The 19911-nt window shown below is 41.5% G+C and overlaps 1 protein-coding gene across 4 annotated transcripts; it reads left to right on the forward strand.

Annotated features, from left to right (window-relative positions):
- Positions 1–865: 865 nt before the first annotated feature.
- On the forward strand, positions 866–19089 carry SLC25A51 (solute carrier family 25 member 51). 4 transcript variants are annotated; one of them, XM_027105468.1, is made up of 4 exons: positions 1058–1585; positions 5052–5174; positions 13674–13818; positions 14822–19089. In XM_027105468.1, exon 4 carries the CDS (start codon positions 14862–14864, stop codon positions 15750–15752), a length of 891 nt encoding a protein of 296 aa, XP_026961269.1. In that variant the 5' UTR covers positions 1058–1585; positions 5052–5174; positions 13674–13818; positions 14822–14861; the 3' UTR covers positions 15753–19089. The 4 variants fall into 4 exon arrangements, with proteins under 4 accessions (XP_026961268.1, XP_026961269.1, XP_026961267.1 ...); XM_027105467.1 differs by lacking the exons at positions 1058–1585; positions 13674–13818 and adding an exon at positions 866–995; XM_027105466.1 differs by lacking the exon at positions 13674–13818 and having other exon boundaries at positions 1059–1585.
- Positions 19090–19911: the final 822 nt, after the last annotated feature.

Here is a 19911-nt window from a genome sequence, read left to right on the forward strand (position 1 = left end):
TCTACAAAGTGCTCTCAGGGGAAGTGGGCCGGGAGAGCCACCCACCTATAGCCATACCGTATTTCACTCCAGTGGAGTTGCTTATTGGACTAATCCCAAGTAAAGCGCATACACTTCACATATTTGATGAGCCTCCTGAGGAGCCTCGCTGTTGCTCTCCAGGCTGACCTTTCCGTTTCCTTCAACACCTCACATCTGTGTGCCTTCCAGTTTATAAGTTAGAGTCAGATCATTATTCTCAGTGATTCTTACAAGGGCCAAAGGATGCATGCAAGGCCGGCGTTACTTGTCAGAGATCTGCGGCTCAGGGGACAGTGACTTGTCCGAGGTCACTCCCAGCAAGGGTCAGGGCTATGACTTGACCTAGGCCTCCTAACTCCGGGTGCAGTGAAGTCCAAGACGTGCAAGTTGTCTGAGACTGAAAAGAAACAGGGTTTTTTAATGATTTGTATATTCTAAAGCACACACAGGTGTTCTGTGAACTGCAGGATCAGTAGCTGACACAAGGTCACTCCGAGGGCTTGATGAAATCTAACCAAGGATACAAAGGGAAGCGAGGCGGGGCCTTTCAAGGCTTGCCACCCACACTATCACTTCCCAGTGGTCCTCCCGCAGGCTACGCACTAGAGAACGCGTTGGCTGTTTGTGGCACGGCAAGGCCACCGTACGGCACCAAAGGTACGGCATTCCAGCAAGTGGAACCCGAAAGCCTGACAACAGGTGTGATGGGTGACCCTACACCTGCCCTGCCGCGCCGAACCGCTGCCAGGAGTTGGCCGGCGTCACTCGACCCTCCGCGGGTTTAGAGAGAGGCGGCGCGGTGGCGTCTCCCTCACGTGACCGGGCTCGGCGGCATAGAGCGCGTCACGCTCCGCCCTGAGCTCGGGTCGGTCAAGGTCTGCGCCTGCGCCGGCTCGGTGGCTCGCGGGCTCGCGAGCTCGCCAGCCTGCAGGCGGGCCGCTACCGGGCGTGGAGCCTGGCGCCCGCGGCGATGGGTGAGTACAGGAAGCGGCCGAGAGGAAAGCACGGGGCTCCCCCGGCCTGCGCGTGGAGTGAGTGGAAGCACGAAGGAGGGTCTGAGGAGGCCGCCTGCACGGCCCTCTGGCGCGGCCGTTGAGGACTCACCCCCCCGCCTCCGCGGGCGCGCGCGCGCTCGCAGTGCGCCCCCCGCAGTACACCCCGCCGTTCCCGCGCGCGCCATCCCGGGTGGGACCTGCAGCCGCAGGGCCCAGCTCTTGCCTCCCAGCTCTGCCGCCCGCTGCCGGGCTTCGCTGGGCCGTGAGCGCCGTCCGACTGCCGGAACGAGCCTTTCCGGCGGAGGAGGCAGTGCGTTCATTTGGGCGCGCCCCGGGAAGGAAGGTGCCTCCCAGCGCGCATCGAGAGCGGGGCGGGGAGGGGCCGGGCTTTGCCTGCAGCCCGGGAGAGCAGCGTTGGGACCGCGGAAGGGCGCCTGCCCCCTCGGGGTCTGGGATACCGGGACCCCTGGCTCCGTTGAATGTCCGGGACGGAAGGGGCCTGGTCGACCCCGTCCGCCACCCTCCCCTCCCCCTCACTACAGACAGGGGAAATGGACGCCTGGAGAGCGGTAAGTTCAGCCACACAGCCAGACAATGGTTATTCTGCGACACCATGTTGCTTCGCGTTGTGGGAAACTCGGTGGTACAGTGCTTTTTTTGGAGATGCGGGGGGCATTGTTGTTAATTGAAAATCTCTGTACCAGTTATTTAGTGTTAAGCTTATCTAGGTGGAGCGTGTCAATGCCTCAGCTATATTTACCCTTTTTTTTTTTTTTTTTTGCTCCTTAGAGCTGTACACGTCTGGTCTTAATCCCCACCTTCTGTTTCTCTACCTGCAAGCTGTGAAACAGAAAACCTTAAATAACTGTGTAGTGCCCTTGCTAGTCTGAGCTTCCTCTGACCTTGTTTCGGAAGGATTCCATAAAATCAAAAGGTGCTAGGATCGGTCAGGTCCGCTAGTGGTTCCAGAGCACAGGTCTGGCGCTTTGGATCTGGAGTCACCTTGAGTGCATCTCGGGGAAAGATCACAAGCTGTTACCTTTAAGAGGAGTGGACTTGTCTGGTCTCTCCTTTGGTAGATTAAAGTAAGCCCAGAGAAATGGATTTTTAAATTGTAGACTTTGCTTTGTATTTATAGTAGCAAGATAGTGTCCTATCTAGGACTAGAACCCAGTTTAATCTTGTCCTGAATGCTGACTCAGACCTGCTGACTTGTGGGAGTTAACATCCTTTGAGAAATACAATTGCTTTCTCCTCAGTTTTTGCGCAGAGACCTTTGTGATGGATCACATCTCGGTCTTAACCACGTGGGCTATAAATTACAGTGAGCATTTAGACTTTACACTGTTTTCTTATGCCACAGAAGTTTGACTCTTGGAGTTGCTTGAAAGTCAGCTTAATTAACTTTGCTTCCTAATGTTGACATAGGTTGAGTGTTTTAGGTAGCAAACAAATGTAAAGTTATGGTAGATAAATTTTGCAATAAATTGCAAAGAATTATTATCCATGTTAAAGAATTTAAATATAGAGAAAAGTTTAGCAAAGAAATTTAGTCGTGTTCACAGAATAAACATGAAAAATTTTAAAGTCCACTGCTACAGAATACTGTGCACACTAGCCTTTGTTCTTTTGCCAAATTAAGAACCTATTCACACGATCCTGGTGTGTAGGGCAAAATGAGGGAGAAAGCTTTAAATCTGTGAAGTCTGGAAAGGTTTCATTACATTCCTTTTTCCTATGTCCAGGCCTGTTTTTAAAAATCTGAGACCCTAAATGTACACTAATGTTCTTTAAATTTCTTAGAATAGTTCAGTACAGCGGTCAATAAATGACTGGCTAACTTCTGTTAGCCACAGTTTTCTATCTGTTTAATAACAGACCCAAAGAGTCATGACAAAACTAGTTGAAGTAACTTTAATTTGCAAAATTTTGGAAAGTAATGCAAGTGCCATTTTAGTAAAAATTAAAAGTGAACATGGACAAAATTTTGTTGTTCAAGTGTATAAGTAACTTGGTTTGTATTATCAAGGAACATATATTGTTAAACAGCTGGTAGGTAGTGACTTTATAATTTAAAGTATATTGTTATGTGTTTAGTATGTAAAAATGAAACTTTTACATTCATAAATTGTCACAACGTGTTATGGTATAATAACACATAAATCTGGATATTTCTGTTGATTTTAACATTTAGTCCTGAAACTGAAGAAGAGCAAAGCATTACATAAAGTATTTCTATGCTAAATTGTTTTTAAATGTTGGTTAATCTTAGATTGGCAAGTATAGTACTGATAAGAGTTTAAACTCCTGTCTGGCAGCTAAAATGATAAGAAGTAAGAATGTAGAAGACTGATTAATAATTATCAAACTTTGTACCCTGGCAAACTTCTCAAGCATTTATAGAACAATTTTTCTTAAAATGCCATTGATTCCTTTCACTGGTTAACAGCACAAAATGTAACAGACAGAATGTCTGTTTTAAACAAATTAAAAAGCTGTGGGGTTTTTTTGGTTTGTTTTTTCAATTCTCCCTAAGTCAGATTTATGCATACCCACAAAAGCTGTGTGTGAAGGACAGCTATCATACATAAGGAGTTGTATCTGAATTAAGGGAAACAGCTGTTGAAAGGGACTTAGCTCAATTAGTCAGCAACAGGTTAACAAGTTTAAAAATTGAGTCTTCACATGCTCCTTGGCACAATGCTAATACTACATGAAGTGCTTCAGGTGTTGAGGAAGTCTATACAGCTTTTAGGAAAAATGCTTTTCTAGAAAAGCACGTCAGAACAATGGGATCAGCAGGTTAGGGAGGTCCCACCTAGATATCAGAGCTACAGCTTCTCATATCTGTGCTGGAAGATACCATTTTTCCTGGATGGACTAAAAGTTCAGAACAGAACAGGGACATTTTTAACATTTCTTTCTTTCTTCATTTTAAGATCTCAGTTTCTTTCCCCCTCACCCTGTATTTCAGCATGATCCAGCAGAAAGATGGCTGCTTTTAGAAGTGGTGATTTTATTTTTCTTTCTGGGGTGAGACTGTTACGGAGCCTGGATACTTCAGGCTCGTATGCATCCATGACCAGTGTCCTACTGTGGTCAAAAAACTTAGCAATGGACTTGGTGAACTTGGCTGCCTGCTGCTGCTTTGTTCTGCCACTGATGAAGGTCAACCTCAAGGTGTATTTGTCATCAGACCTTTTAAGACTGGAGGCTAGTTGCCAGGTATCAGGGTCCATCCCTGCAGGATCTTTCCTGTGGGCCACGAGAAAGATGCTCTTCTCCTGAGCATAAATTAAGGATGTGCTGCGATGTCCGGAGCCTAAACAGGCTTGGACTCTGGAAAGGGTGCATATCACTCCAGGTCAAAGCCACTGTGGTGAAGAAACACAAGATGGTACAGATGGTAAGGTGACTGCCAATTAGACCAAAACGCTCCATGGAATGTATTAAAAAGTAATAGTTAAGGTTTTGCTTAAAGCAAAATATATACCCTTAAACACTCAAATTATGAAACAAAGAATAAATAAAAATAAGAAATTTCCCTTCAATAAATTAGAAGAAAATAAACCCAGACAAAGCAGGAGAAATGAGATGATAAAGAGGAAAAACAAATTTAAAAACTGAAAAATAGTAAAATTGGTAAATTTAACAACTGGTTCTGGGCTTCCCTGGTGGCGCAGTGGTTGAGGGTCTGCCTGCAGATGCAGGGGACGCGGCGGGTTCATGCCCTGGCCCGGGAGGATCCCACATGCCGCGGAGCGGCTGGGCCCATGAGCCATGGCTGCTGAGCCTGCGCGTCCGGAGCCTGTGCTCCGCAACGGGAGAGGCCACAACAGTGAGAGGCCTGTGTACCCAAAAAAAAAAAAAGAACTGGTTCTTTGCTGGGATGATAGGAATGTGAATTAGGTAAACTGACTACCCTGCTCAAGAAAAAAGGGAATATAGGCACACAAGATTAGAAGTGTTTTTTTTAAACAGCAAGTGCTTTATAAGACTATATAAATAAACCAGACTTTTTTTTTTTTTTTAAAGGAAATCCAGTTATCAGAGTTGACTCCAGAAGAGAGAACCTAACAGACCTAACAATGGAAGAAATTGAGGAAGTTATCAAAAAGCTACCATCCCCCAAAACACCAGTCCCAGATGGTGTTTCAGGTGAATTCTTTTAACTTTCAAGAAAAAGATAATTATAAGATTTAAATTGTTCACCAGCTTAAAGAAGGAAAAATGACAGATTTCTTTTACAAAGCCAGTGGAACATTGACACCTGAACTTGACATGAAGATAGTACTGAAATTGGAAACTTGGTATGTTATGAATAGTGATGTGAAATTTTAAAATAAAATGTTAGCAAACTGTATTTAGTGATACATTAAAGGAATATTTCACTGTGGCCAAGTAGGATTCACCTCCATATTGCAAGGGCGAGAAATACACTAACGTATACACCAAATAAATACATCAGAAAAGAACAATAATAATAGTTTATCCTTGTTGAGCCACCTGCTGTGCTGTAGACTACTTTCCTGGGGGCTTCACATGTATTAATTCAGTTAATTGGCCGGCCTATGAGGTAGGTAACATTCTTATTTTATAAACGAGGAAACTAAGCCACAGAGACATTGAGTAACTTGCTGAAGGTCACACAATAGATTTGTAGTGGAGCCAGAATTTGAACCCAGGCAATTAACTGTATCTGTTAAATGTTACACTGGCTCTGTTTCCAGTATCCATATGATCTTCTTAGTAGCTTCCTAAAAGCATCTGACCAAAGTTCAAGATAGATTCCTGACTTAGTGGCAGTGGAAAGGGGTGGAGATGGTAGTAAAACAGGAATCAATGTATATCCCTCCTGTGTTTGGAAATTCTAAGAGACCCTTATTATCAGTTGACCATTAGTACTAGAAAAATGGAATCAATTTTTAATGGGAAACACAATTTCCTAGTAAATAACAGGGGGCAGGGACTTCAATTATAATTGCAGATATACTGATTCTTAGAATGAATGCAGAATGAAGTTTTGGGAGTTATAGTGTAATTTGTCAGATGAAATTATATGATAGTACTGGGAAGACATGCTCCACTTCAAGTTTGCAGAACAATCCTAAAGATGGGCAGGGATAGATGGCAAACAGGGAATATTACTTGAGAGGGAACAAATTTTATATGGGCCAATTGATCAGTGAATATTTTTGTGTCATAACTTGTTTCCCTCTGTAAACTTGAAACTGCTAGGACTTGGATTATGAACACTCAGATGACAAGAACTTCCTCCTCAAACCAACAGCCAGTGTCATGCTTCACAGTTAATCCCTGTGGAGTTGTCACAGATGTCAAAGTATAAGGATGTTTACTATTACCATAATTTAATTATGTTCAGGAGGTATATGCCAATCCAATAAGAAGAAAGAAAGATGCGTACTGTAAAGGAGAAGGCAAAATTATTTGTGATATATAGTAGAAACAAGCAAATCCACCAAAAAACTGAGAAATAGGGGACTATGGGCTGCTTCTAACTTTAATACACAGGAATTGGTAGCTTTTTCATATGCAGACAAAAAGCAGTTAGAAAATTAATTGGAAGAAAACAACCCTTTCATAATAGGGACTGAAAAGGTAAAATACCTTTCAAGGTCTATATGAAAAAATTTTAAATGCTAAGGTTTGTGAAAAGAAACAAGTAAACAGGAAGATACCACATCCTTGTAAAGTAAGGTACAATTGTTTTTTAAGGTTCAATTTTGAAAAAGTGACAGTACTTTAAATTTATAAAGTCACTTCTGCTGTAAAATACCAAGATTTTTGGGAGGAATATGACAAAAATACATTAAAGTTTATCTGGAAAAGTGTAAGAGCCTGGAAAACTGATGATTCTGACAAGAGTAAAAGGGAAAGCCCTACTAGTTGATGAAATCTATTCTGATGCTACAGTAGGTTAAAATCAGTTGTACCTAGAGAAGAAATACAAGGCTATTGTGGAACAGAGTGGAGTGCAGAAATAAATGCAGATGCTTGTGAGTATTTAGATGATGCTAACCAGTGAGGAAAAGAAGGCTCATCAGTCAGTTTCTAGGCAATCTCTTATCTTTGCTTCATTCCTTATACTGTAATTCCAGAGAAATTAAAGTACAGATGGTAAATGAAACCATAGAAGTTGTAGAAGGAAGCATGGATTACTTGTTTATAATTTTGGAATAATGAAGGACACAAAACCTAGAAGCCAAGATCAATAGAATTCATATCCATATTGGGAACTTCATCACAAAAATGATACAAAGTAGGGAAAGTATATGCCATAACTTGATTAATATAACTAGGATTGATTTTCTTCGTGCACAAAGAAATTTTCCAAATCAACAAGGAAAAAAACAAAGTGCCTACAGAAAAATGGATAATGTGAAATTTTACAGTACTAAAAGAAATTCAAATGGTCAATAAAAAATGCTGAATTGTATGTATGTATGTATGTACGTATGTATGTATGTATTGTATGTATGTATGTCTGTGTTGGGTCTTCATTGCTGCGCCTGGGCTTTCTACAGTTGTGGCGAGCGGGCGCCACTCTTCGCTGCGGTGCATGGGCCTCTCACTGCAGTGGCTTCTCTTGTTGTGGAGCACGGTCTCTAGGTGCACGAGCTTCAGCAGTTATGGCTCACGGGCTCCAGAGTGCAGGCTCAGTAGTTGTGGCGCGCACGGCTTAGTTGCTCCATGGCATGTGGGATCTTCCTGGACCAGGGCTCGAACCCATTTCCCCCGCATTTGCAGGCAGATTCTTAACCACTGTACCACCAGGGAAGCCCCAGAAATTACTGTTTAATACCTGGTGCTGGAAATGGTAGGGCAACTGGGACTGGCATACACTTAATGGAAATATAAATCACAGTAAGTTTTCTGGAGGCAATTGGCCGTAGCTATCAAATTAAAATGTATTCCTGGGCTTCCCTGGTGGTGCAGTGGTTAAGAATCCTGCCAATGCAGGGGACACGGGTTCGAGCCCTGTCTGGGAAGTTCCCACATGCCGTGGAGCAGCTAAGCCTGTGGGGCACAACTACTGAGCCCACGTGCCACAACTAGTGAAGCCTGCGTGCCTAGAGCCCATGCTCCACACAAGAAAAGCCACTGCAGTGAGAAGCCCGCACACTGCAACAAAGAGTAGCCCCCACTTGCCGCAACTAGAGAAAGCCCGCGTGCAGCAACGAAGACCCAACGCAGCCACAAATAAAAAAATTAAATTAAAAAAAAAATGTATTACTGTTTGAGCCAGCATCCATTCTAAAGATTTACCCTACAGATAAACTTGTGAGAGTTCACCAGGTATAGGTACAGAGTTGCCCATTGCAGCATTGTTTAAAAGGAAAAAACAAAAACAGTGACCATAAATAGGAGACAGAGTAAATTACATGTAATATATCCATTCAGTAGAATACTACGTAGCCATTCAAAACATTGTGATATCTGCTGCTGTTAGCAGGTTTTTAAGCACATTGTTGTACACCTTTTTCACTTAGTAGTGTGTTCATTTTGTGTGTGTGTGTTTTTTTTTTTTTTCCTGTACGTGGGCCTCTCACTGTTGTGGCCTCTTCCGTTGTGGAGCACAGGCTCCGGACGCGCAGGCTCAGCGGCCATGGCTCACGGGCCTAGCCGTTCCACAGCATGTGGGATCTTCCCAGACTGGGGCACGAACCCGTGTCCCCTGCATCGGCAGGTGGACTCTCAACCACTGTGCCACCAGGGAAGCCGTTTTTGTGTATTTTTTAAATGATAGTTAGGTTGGTGGGGATGGGATGGAGTGTGTGACTAGAGTCGGACTTAGTAGTAAGGAGCCTTTGGCAGTAGTCAGGCAGGAGGTGAAGAGGACCTGGGTTGGGACAGTGAGCCTGGAGGAGAGGATGTATGTGTATTTAATTAATTTACAATTTTATTTTTCTCTTAAAAAAATATACATCTTTTTTAAATGTCTTTTTTTAGTTTATTTTATTGAAGCATGGTTGATTTACAGTGTTGTGTTAATTTCTGCTGTACAGCATAGTGATTCAGTTATACATACATGCATTCTTTTTCATTATGGTTTATCACAGGATATTGAATATAGTTCCCTGTGCCATAGAGTAGGACCTTGTTGTTTATCCATTCTCTATATAATAATTTGCATCTGCTAATCCTAAACACCCACTCCATCCCTCTCCCAACCCGCTTCCCCTTGACAACCATAAGTCTGTTCTCTATGTCTGTGTCTGTTTCTATTTGGTAGATAAGTTCAAGTTCATTTGTATCATATTTTAGATTCCACGTATAAGTGATATCAAATGGTATTTATCTTTCTCTTTCTGACTTGCTTCACTTAGTATGATCATCTCTAGGGTCATCCACATTGCTGCAAATAGCATTATTTCATTTTCTTTATTTTAAATTATTTTTGGCTGCGTTGGGTCTTTGCTGCTGCGCATGGGCTTTCTCTAGTTGCAGTGAGCGGGGGCTACTCTTCGTTGCGGTTTGTGGGCTTCTCATTGCGGTGGCTTCTCTTGTTGCAGAGCATGGGCTCTAGGTGCGCGGGCTTAGTTGCTCTGTGGCATGTGGGATCTTCCTGGACCAGGGCTCAAACCTGTGTCCCCTGCATTGGCAGGCAGATTCTTTTTTTTTTTTTTTAATATGAATTTATTTATTTTATTTTATTTTTGGCTGCATTGGGTCTTCGTTGCTGCATGAGGGCTTTTGTCATTGCTGCGAGCGGGGGGCTACTCTTCGATGTGGTGCACAGGCTTCTCATTGTGGTGGCTTCTCGTTGGGAGCACGGGCTCTAGGCGCGTGGGCTTCAGTAGTTGAGGCACACGGGCTCAGTAGTTGTGGCTCGCGGGCTCAGTAGTTGTGGCACACATGCTTAGTTGCTTCGCAGCATGTGGGATCTTCCCGGACCAGGGCTCAAACCCGTGTCTCCTGCATTGGCAGGTGGATTCTTAACCACTGCGCCACCAAGGAATGGCAGGCAGATTCTTAATCACTACGCCACCAGGGAAGTCCTGCTCTATTAAATGTATTTTTAATGTGTAAATTTAATGTGTAACTTTTTCTAAAGTAATAGACATTTATTTTGTGAATTTCTGTTTAAATGATTCATTTGTTGTTTTATTGGATCTACGAGCGGCCCAGCTCCAGGGATTCTGGCCTCTTGGTGAAGCATTTTGGTGACTTCATAATCTAACTGCTTTAATACCTGCCAAAGTTAGAAATAATTCCTCTCTCTGAGCCGGGCCTTCCTTTGATTATTTAAATTGCAGTGGAACAAATTTTTAGAATGTCAGGGGAAAGTTTTTTACTGTCCCTTTATTCCCCATCATGATAGTGCTAAGCAGCATTTAGAGACAAGTCCCACTCCTCCAGCCTCTGCCAAAGTTGAGGTTAATTCAAATGAACACAGTTTTGGTGCCCAGGGGTAGTGTGGCTGCCCTGGTGTTGGGGGTGGACAGTGAAAGGTTGGGGCTCTGGTCCTGTCTAGTTCTACAGGTGTGACCAGGTGACAGTGGGGAGAAGATTCCTGACCCCTTTTATTACCTTCCTTATGGCAGATTTCAGGCCTGCAGTGGTTTCCAGGCATAATTCTTCTCAACTGAGGGCATGTTTATCTTTTCTAATAGAAATGTGATAGCAAGCCAGCTCCAACTACAAAGCAGCATTGGGCTAGAGTGTACAGATGTTACATTTTCTTCTTAATATAGTCTGTCTTCTGGGAAAAGGGCACACAGATCTAGGTGTAACATGCCTAAGGAAAATAATTTGTTTCTATTAGCTTCCCATGAGAAAGGAAAAAAATAGTACATAGTAGCAACAGGGTCTTGGAATCATCCTGAGGGTCTCTGGTGATGCAGGTCCTAGCCTGCTTTTCCATCATTGTCTGCCGCCCATCCATCTCGCACCCACATTAAGCTCCAGCCAGACACCCTCCTCAGGAATGTGATGCTGCTGCTCCTTTGACACGGGGCCTACACCTTAGCCTGTGCTGCTTTGGCTAAAATGTGCCCCACCCTTAGGTACATCCAGAGTCCTATTCACCTTTCAGAGTCCTGCCCAGAGGTCACAGACCCCCCTGTCTTTCCCTCCAGACAGCTAATTAATGACCCCTTCCTCTGTGGGGCCTTTATACCTTCTGTGTATTTCTGTGGTTGCATTTACCACACTGTGGTCCAGTTGTTTGCATGTCGTATCTCCCGAGGCCAGCGTCCTTTTATCTCTAATCTCTGAACATTACAGGAGTTGAATAAGTTGGTTGAATTAAAATCTCTTAGTATACTGAGGAGGCCAGTGTAAAAGCAGGCAAAGAAGAAGAAATTCCCAACAAAAGTAAATGAAAATCTTCTTGATAATGTTATACTGTAAGTCTGAATGAAGCAAATACAAAAAACAGTACAGTGCTCACTGTGTCCCCAGAACAGCAGTGGGACCCGGTGCACTGTACTCTTCAGCTGACTTCTGCCCCAGTGCAGGGTGGGTGGCCTTGGCCCATTGTAACTGGAAGCAGCCTCAGAGGTACAGCAATTTGCCTTGTTCACTTGGGAGCATTGTCACATCCTTTCTGTCACTGTTTGCCTTGTCCTGATTAGACCTTAGTTTTGTCAGTCTCCAACTTTTGAAGACAGTAAATTGAGACAAATTCAACTTGAAAAATATAGAAAAGGAAAATACAGCATTATTATGAAATTAGAAAATGTAAACTACTTATTTTGGCTTTTCTATATGTATATTGATAAAAACAGGATTGTGCCATGTCAATAAAAATATTCTCCTTTATTTTTTCTTCTGTAACACTTTATTGATCATAAAAAGGACTCACTGCTATCTGAAACTTCATTAATACCATTAAAAATTCAAAATTAATATACTGAACCTTAAATATAAATACTCCTTTATTTTTAGTACCTATATGACATCCCATCAGGTGGCTACATCTTCATGTATGCAGTGTGTCCCTTACTGTTGCGCATTTAATTTTTACTCTATTTCTGTTAAGAGCGTTGTAATTGTCCTATAATTGAGTCTTTATGTACCTCTCTTGTTAATAATTATTTCCCTAGGCTATATTTCTAGAAGGAAAATTAGAGTCGTATGTGTGTTCCATATTTTATGTTACATGTCTGTGGCTCCTGCACATATAAGCTCCTCAAGAACTGATGCTTTCTGATTATGTGCCTCACTCTGCTCTACCTTCACATGATGACATTTCTCTTTAACACCTTTTGTCCTGATGCTTAGCGGTTTACAGCAGCGTGTGTGTATGGGGAGGGGGAAAAAAAGGAACTTGTTTTTTGTTTGTTTTTGTCATAAGTCAAAGAGCTAGATGGTTTACCTGACTTATTTTGTTCTTATTTATTTATAATTGAAACTGTGGTTAAAAAAAAAAATCAGGGACTTTCCTGGTGGTGCAGTGGTTGGGAGTCCACCTGCCAATGCAGGGGACACAGGTTCGAGCCCTGGGCTGGGAAGATCCCACATGCCATGGAGCAACTAAGCCCGTGCACCACAACTACTGAGACTGCGCCCTACAGCCCGCAAGGCACAACTACTGATCCCACGCGCCGCAACTACTGAAGCCCGCGTGCCCTAGAGCCTGTGCTCCGCGACAAAAGAAACCACCGCAATGAGAAGCCCGCGCACCACAACAAAGAGTAGCCCCCGCTCGCTGCAACTAGGAGAAGTCCGTGTGCAGCAATGAAGACCCAGCACAGCCAAAAAAAAAATTAATAAATTTAAAAAAAAAATTAAAAATCATAAGATTTACCATCTTAACCAATTTTAAGTGTAAGTTCAGTAACATTAAGTATATTTACATTGTTATAAAACAGATCTCCGGAAATTTTTCATCTTGCAGAACTGAAACTATACCCATTAAACAATAACTCTGTTCCCACCTCCCCCAACCCCTGATAATAACCGCTATTCATCTCTATGAATTTGACTACTTTAGGTACCTCATATAAGTGAAATTACACTCTATTTGCCATTTTATGACTGGCTTATTTCACTTGTCCTCAAGGTTCATCCATGTTGTAGCATGTGACAGGATTTCCTTCCTTTTTAAGGCCACATAATATTCTGTTGTACGTACATACCATGTTTTGTTTATCCATTTGTTCATCAGTGGACACTTGGGGTGCTTTCACCTCTTGGCTATTTGTGAATAGTTCTGCTGTGAACTTGGATGTGCAGATATCTCTTGGAGACCCTACAGTAAATTCTTTTGGATATATACCCAGAAGTGGGATTGGTGATGGTATCGTATGGTAGTTCTATTTTTAATTTTTTGAAGAACTGCCAGACTGTTTTTCCATAGTGGTTGCATCATTTTACATCCCCACTAACACTTGTTATTTTCTTCTTTTTTTTTTTTTTAATAATAGCTGTCCTAATGGGTATGAGGTTTTCATTTGCATTTCTCTGATAATAAGTGATGTTGAGCATCTTTTCATATGTCCGTTGGCCATTTGTACATCTTCTTTGGAGAAGTGTCTGTTAAGTCCTTTGCTTGTTTTTAATCAGGTTATAGATGACTGGCAAGGAATGATCTTGCCATTTTAAAAAGCAGATGTATTCTAGGGGTAGGACCTTGCCTTCATTCCACTAAGTGGGCTAAGCCTGTGTATTTAGGCTTCAAATCTTTTTCAGCATGGTCTGGTACGGCCACTCTTTGTCCCAGGGCATCCTCCCAAAGTCATTGCCATCTGTGGTATGACAGCAGGAACATGAACTCTGGAGGCAGACTTCATTTCAAGATGCCAGCTCCACCAGTTACTAACTACCTTGGATGAAGATGAGTATTGGTTTTTCCATTTGTAAAACTGGGAAAATAATGTTTACTTTATGGAGTTGTTTTGAGAATTAAATACGTGAAAATTGTGCTTAGTATATACCTGCAGGCCTTCCTTGAGCCTGTTCTCCCAGCCTCCACCTCACAGAGTGTGTGCTCACTGTCCCTTACCTGTGTTCCCATAGTATATATTTATCATGGAAGGACTTACACTGTGGAGTGATTGTAGACCTTGGCAGAGCCTTCTGTTAGATTGCAAGTTCCTTGTCTTTGACTCTCTAGCACTTAGCAGAGGGCCTAGTTTACAGTAGATACTAAGTAAGTGTTAGTGAACAGAATGACTGAATGTATGTCTTGCTCTTTTTCTCATGAGAGGACTTTGTTTCAGAAGGATAATAGCATGTACCATTATGTAGTGTAGGCATTACATATGAACTAGTCCAGTGGTTCTCAAATTTTTGGGTCTCAGGACCGCTTTACACTTAAAAAATTTTTGTGGACCCCAAAGAGCCTTTATTTGTATGGATTAATATTCATGGTCTTAGAAATAAAAACAAAATTTTAAAATATTTATTAATTCACTTTAACAAAATGATAAACCCATTACATGTTAATATAATCAACACATTTTCATGAAAAATAATTATTTCCCCCCTAAAAAATTAATAAGTATGTTTTACAGTTTTGTAAGTCTGTTTAATGTCTGACTTAAAAGGTTGGTGGAGTCTCATATCTACCTCTGCATTTGTTCTGTTGTGATAAATTGTTTTAGTTGAAGTATATGCAGAAAATCCAGCCTCACATGGATATGTAGTTGGAAAGGGGAGGACCTCCTGGACTACTGAAAGGGCCTCAGGGCCCTCCAAAAATACTTGAAGAAACAGTGATCTAGTTTAAAAGGGAAAAATGTAATAGAGTCCAGAAATTGGAGGAAGGATTAGGGGAAATTTTCATATGTTTAGCACTGTATATAAAGGTTTACCTATTATCATTTTATTATTTGTAGGTTAAAAAAATCCTTCCCGAAGAAGATCTTAAGCAACACGATGGATTCAGAAGCTCATGAAAAGAGGCCACCAATCCTAACATCTTCAAAGCAAGATATAGCACCTCATATTGCAAATGTTAGTGAAATGAAGCATTACTTGTGTGGCTGCTGTGCGGCTTTCAACAATATAGCCATCACATTTCCCATTCAGAAGGTCCTCTTTCGGCAACAGCTGTATGGAATCAAAACCCGGGATGCAGTACTTCAATTGAGGAGGGATGGGTTTCGAAATTTGTATCGCGGAATCCTTCCCCCTTTAATGCAGAAGACGACTACACTGGCACTTATGTTTGGTCTGTATGAGGATTTATCTTGCCTTCTCCGTAAGCATGTCAGTACCCCAGAGTTTGCAACCTGTAGCCTGGCCGCAGTACTTGCAGGAACGACAGAAGCAATTTTCACTCCATTGGAAAGAGTTCAAACATTGCTTCAAGACCACAAGCATCATGACAAATTTACAAACACTTATCAGGCTTTCAAAGCACTGAAATGCCATGGAATTAGAGAGTATTATCGAGGCTTGGTGCCTGTTCTTTTCCGTAACGGATTCAGCAATGTCCTTTTTTTTAGCCTTCGAGGTCCCATCAAGGAGTACCTGCCTACAGCAACAACCCACGGTGCTCATTTGGTCAATGATTTTATCTGCGGGGGCCTGTTGGGTGCCATGTTGGGGATCTTGTTTTTTCCAGTTAATGTTGTAAAAACTCGCATGCAATCTCAGATTGGTGGGGAATTTCAGTCTTTCCCTAAGGTTTTCCAAAAAATCTGGCTAGAACGGGACAGGAAACTGACAAATCTTTTCAGAGGTGCCCATCTGAATTACCATCGATCCCTCATCTCTTGGGGCATAATTAATGCGACTTATGAGTTCTTGTTAAAGATTATATGAAAGAAATCAGTTAAGTGCCATTAATCAACTGAATAGACCTAAGAAGAATGCAGTTTGGCCTTGTTTCTAATTGGCCAAATACAAGTTGGTGTCCTAAGTCCAGGGCACAGTGAATTACGGGCAAAGCTGTTTTTCTTAAGCACCAACAAATTCAGAATAAAAGGTTTCAGTAGGAAAATTTAAGGTTTGGGGGGGATTTTGGGGGGGACAGTGTTAGTACTTTTTTTAATCATTATCTGAGAACTTTAGGCTAATTGCCTGGTTAATAGCTGTCTATCTGATGGCTTTTGACAAGGAAACTAACAGCCAAGATATATGATACTTTTTTCCACAAATCTTCTGTATTGAAGCATAAGTGGCCATGACCAGCCAGAGGAAAGGCTCTTAGGGTCCCATGATTTCTCAGGCTTACTTCTATTACTCCATTTCTTCTCTGCTTTTAGGAGGAGTTACAAAGGGTAGTTTTTGTTAACTTAAAACATATACATGGTAGGAAAAAGGAGCAGAAGAGAGAAGAAAAACAGCTTATTATGTGTAGGTTTTTCATGATAAATTGTTTGTATTCGTTTTGAAACTAAGCACCTGTTGGGATGGTCATTATCCAAATTATTTCTCTTTCGACGTGGTAGACTAAAGCAACTAATGACATCTCCCATTTTGCTTTCTAGGGTAGAAAGTTTTCTCTGTATTTCTCAATATGACCTTAAAGCTTCCCAAAATATTTTTATATTAATTTCACTATTTCGTTGCCAGAAAACGTGGAGGCTTAAATTTTGTTAAAGGTGTTTCATCCCATTAAGAAGGTTCATATTACAGGTATCCCCCACTTCTCCAGAGTTTCCTTTATGCCACTTCGCTTTTACAAAAGACCTACATTAGTACCTGTTTTCACTAACCAAAAGAAATACGGAGATGATTTTTGCTTTTACAAGAAAAGGTGATTGCTTCCTCATTCTATGCCATTTCGGCTTACAAAAAGTTCCGCAGGAATGCGGGGGAAACCTGTAATTGCATTACAGATCCAATTCTGTTTAGCTCAGCTTCTTTGAATTGTTGTTGCCAATTTAGTGAAGAGCTTTGGAGTTTTGGTAGTTTTTCCTTTGAGTAGTAGTTTGTCATAGTCAAGTATCCTGTTCTCTTGAAACTCCCTTTAAAAAAACAACAAAATGCTTCCATAAAATTTTATTTTGGAAGTCTATTAATAGGACCTCAGATTTTTTTTCTGGTTTCTAAGTGTTCTGGGGAAGGGGAAAAAAACTCAGTACTTTTTCCCAGATAAATAAGGCAAAGTGACTCATACACCAATTGAATAACTAATAAAACATACGAGACATCCTAGAAAAGTGGTTTATCGATCTTTTAAAAATCCACATCTGTAAGTATTATGTCGTTAAGATTACCTTCCAGCATCTGACACGGAGCAGAGCACATGGGTTTTATTACCAGTCTTTCATCGTTCTGGGTAATTGCATGTTACTCTGTGCACATGCTGACCAAAATAAAGTCAGGGTCTCAATTGGTAGTTTACTCAGTTTCTGGACAGATAGTCCAAAAACGATGTTTACCTCTCAATGCAGGGTGGCTGGTCAAGTGACAGGAACATCTTCCTTCCAGCTGTGAAGCATTCGGAGGCATTGTCACGCGTTTGCCAGGCAGTAGTGAAGCTCACTAGCTTTACAAAGGCTCTGTCTGACAGCGTTGTGCTGGAAATGGCCATTAATTTTAGAAACCAAGGTGCAGGTGTAAGGATTTGAGAAAACAAGGATTTGACACCAAATAAATGAGAGTAGCATCCTTTGGCCTATGGAATAGAGTCAGGATTTCAAGTGGGTTGAGTTTCAGGAATGAGTGGCAAAGGCACTGGTGTCTGATCCCCTCGCTCCTGTGTATGTGTGTCCAGCACTCCTGGGCATATATGAGTGCTCAGCATGTGGCCGGTGCGTTAGCCTGGGGTCACACCCTGACCCTGGGAGTAGACTCCACTGGCCTTCAGTTCCACGGGGCTTCCTTTTGCCTCTACACTCCACGTAGGTGATAGAAATCTAAATTCTAAAGCACTTTTGTGAAATACAAGTGAAGTGAGAATTTGAAGGAGGGTGCTTCCTCTTCTGCTGTCTCAAACATGTGGCATTTAAAAACAAATATTTTTTTAATGGTTTTAACTCATTATATTTTTTGATTTCTTTGTCACTTTTTACAGCTTTTGAAGACCAAACTGCAAATACGTTACCAGGGTTGGTTTTATGTTGTCCTATATTTTCTTAAATTTGACAAAAAACTCAGCAGAATTTGTGGTAGCCAACAGCTTTGTCTGAAATTTAAAAGAAGTCAAAATGTGTTATTAGTAAGGAAGAGATTCTAACTATTGTTTTTGCCTTCAGTGTGAACTAGTATGGTAATAATTTGGAAAAAGCAAACATGAGTGAATAACTTTTATCTGCACAGCTTTAAAAGTGGCCTTTCTGTGGCACAGACAGCTCATGAGCGCAGGGCACTCCTGGTCTTGCCTCCTATACTTCATTCTGATGCCACCAGAAATATGTTCTGGATTCTATACGTAACACCCTTAGAGTGGTATGAGCCCTCAGGACTGTACTACAGAGTAAACTCAACCTCTGTATGGTGGCAAATGTATGTGTCTTTGTTTCATTTGTGGTTGGAGACAAAGTTGATGCTTTAGTCTCAATAGTCAATATTCATCTTACTTTATGGTTGGTTATATAATCACCTGCTATATATTACGAACTGTGCAATGAGACAGAATTGTGCATATATAGTCATCTTTGGAGACCTGCAATTCCTTGGCTTGATTACAGTGGTGATACTCAGTTACAGGGCTGTACAAACCTTAATAAGAGGATAACGGGTGGTACTGGAGGGCTTCACGGTAAGCCGATCATGTTGACCAACACTGTTCAGTGTAGATGAAGTACTGTCGTGTGAGGGGCATGCAGTCAAGATGGAAGCGAGGTGGGAGATCACATTTAAAGAAAGGGTAAGCACTCAGCCTTGGTTTCTTTTAAAATAGTCTGTTTTCTCACGTGCTTATAAATGTGTATCAAAGACTTGAATAGGCATTCTCCTTAACTCTGAGGATTTTTCGTTTTTAATGCTGTCTTTTTGCCTAATAGTGAATATTTGCTTGCCTAAATGGCTCCTAAATTGTGGAGGAGTCTACATGTTTCCTTTTTTAAAGTTTCATTATTAAAAGTGGTTGTTTTTGTTTGATATTTTGAGTTTTGTGACTATATGAGTTTAAATGAAATCTGTTAAATGTTTCAGAGTTAACGTGTTTCTTTTGGTATTTCTGATGGGAATAAATTTTTTTTTAAGTCCATTTTTCTGGTGTCTTGTGGCTGGGTTAGGGTTAGTAGCACTGTCCTTTTTGTGGTAGATTAGTCTATTAGTCTTTTTGTTGGTAAAACATTCAGCACACTACTTTGACTATTAGTGACTTCACCTGATAACTTTGTAGGTAGAACAGTTCTTCAATTATCCATTTTGTTTGGTCAAGAGGAGTTCCAGATAAGTTAATTTTCTAGATAGGTTAACTACAAAGCATTTTGTTTTTTAAAGGTTCTCAAATGAAATAAACTTTTCCCTACTGAGTATAAACTGTTTTGGTGAATTCAGTATATCAGTACTTTCTGTTGTAATTATGTACCTTCAGGTCATGCTTACCCCCAAGCTGAATGATCTGGACATTTGTGCTTTTTGAGTTTTTTATATCTGCTTTTGATTTCATACTGCTTGTTTCTGTTAGGAGACTGAAATCATATTAGCTACACTCTTGGTTTACACATTACATTTATAAGGTGCTTCCTGACTCTAGGGATAGTTGAGGTTGCCTGATGAGGTCCACCAAGTAAGGGAGCAGTTGCCATGTAATGCTTCTAAAACACTCCTGTTTTAGAAATTTTTTTAGAAATTCAGGATAAAAGTGAATATCCTGAACTCTAGAATTCATGAAACGGGTTTGACACATCATCTGATGAAATGTCATTGTAACCCACTGGCGGAGTGAGGGGAGTAGAGAGCATTTCTCTTGGTGTGACGGGGAGGGGCCGGAGGGAGGTCTGCAGTAGCTGCAGTGCCTCCCAGTCTCCAAAGGCTGGTCCCAGCTTAATCCCTTCAGCATCTAGTTTCCAGTAGGGAACTT

This window comes from Aethalodelphis obliquidens, unplaced genomic scaffold (genome assembly GCF_003676395.1).
Source record: "Aethalodelphis obliquidens isolate GAN/ISIS:26980383/991018 unplaced genomic scaffold, ASM367639v1 scaffold7, whole genome shotgun sequence".
NCBI lineage: Eukaryota > Metazoa > Chordata > Mammalia > Artiodactyla > Delphinidae > Aethalodelphis > Aethalodelphis obliquidens.

What these genes read in the sequence shown, in the direction of transcription:
- SLC25A51 (XM_027105465.1), top strand. Translation starts at nt 5,247, where the DNA reads ATGACAGATTTCTTTTACAAAGCCAGTGGAACATTGACACCTGAACTT. An exon ending in GTACTGAAATTGGAAACTTG is followed by an intron (nt 5,327 to 14,821) that starts GTATGTTATGAA and finishes TATTATTTGTAG; the next exon opens with GTTAAAAAAATCCTTCCCGA.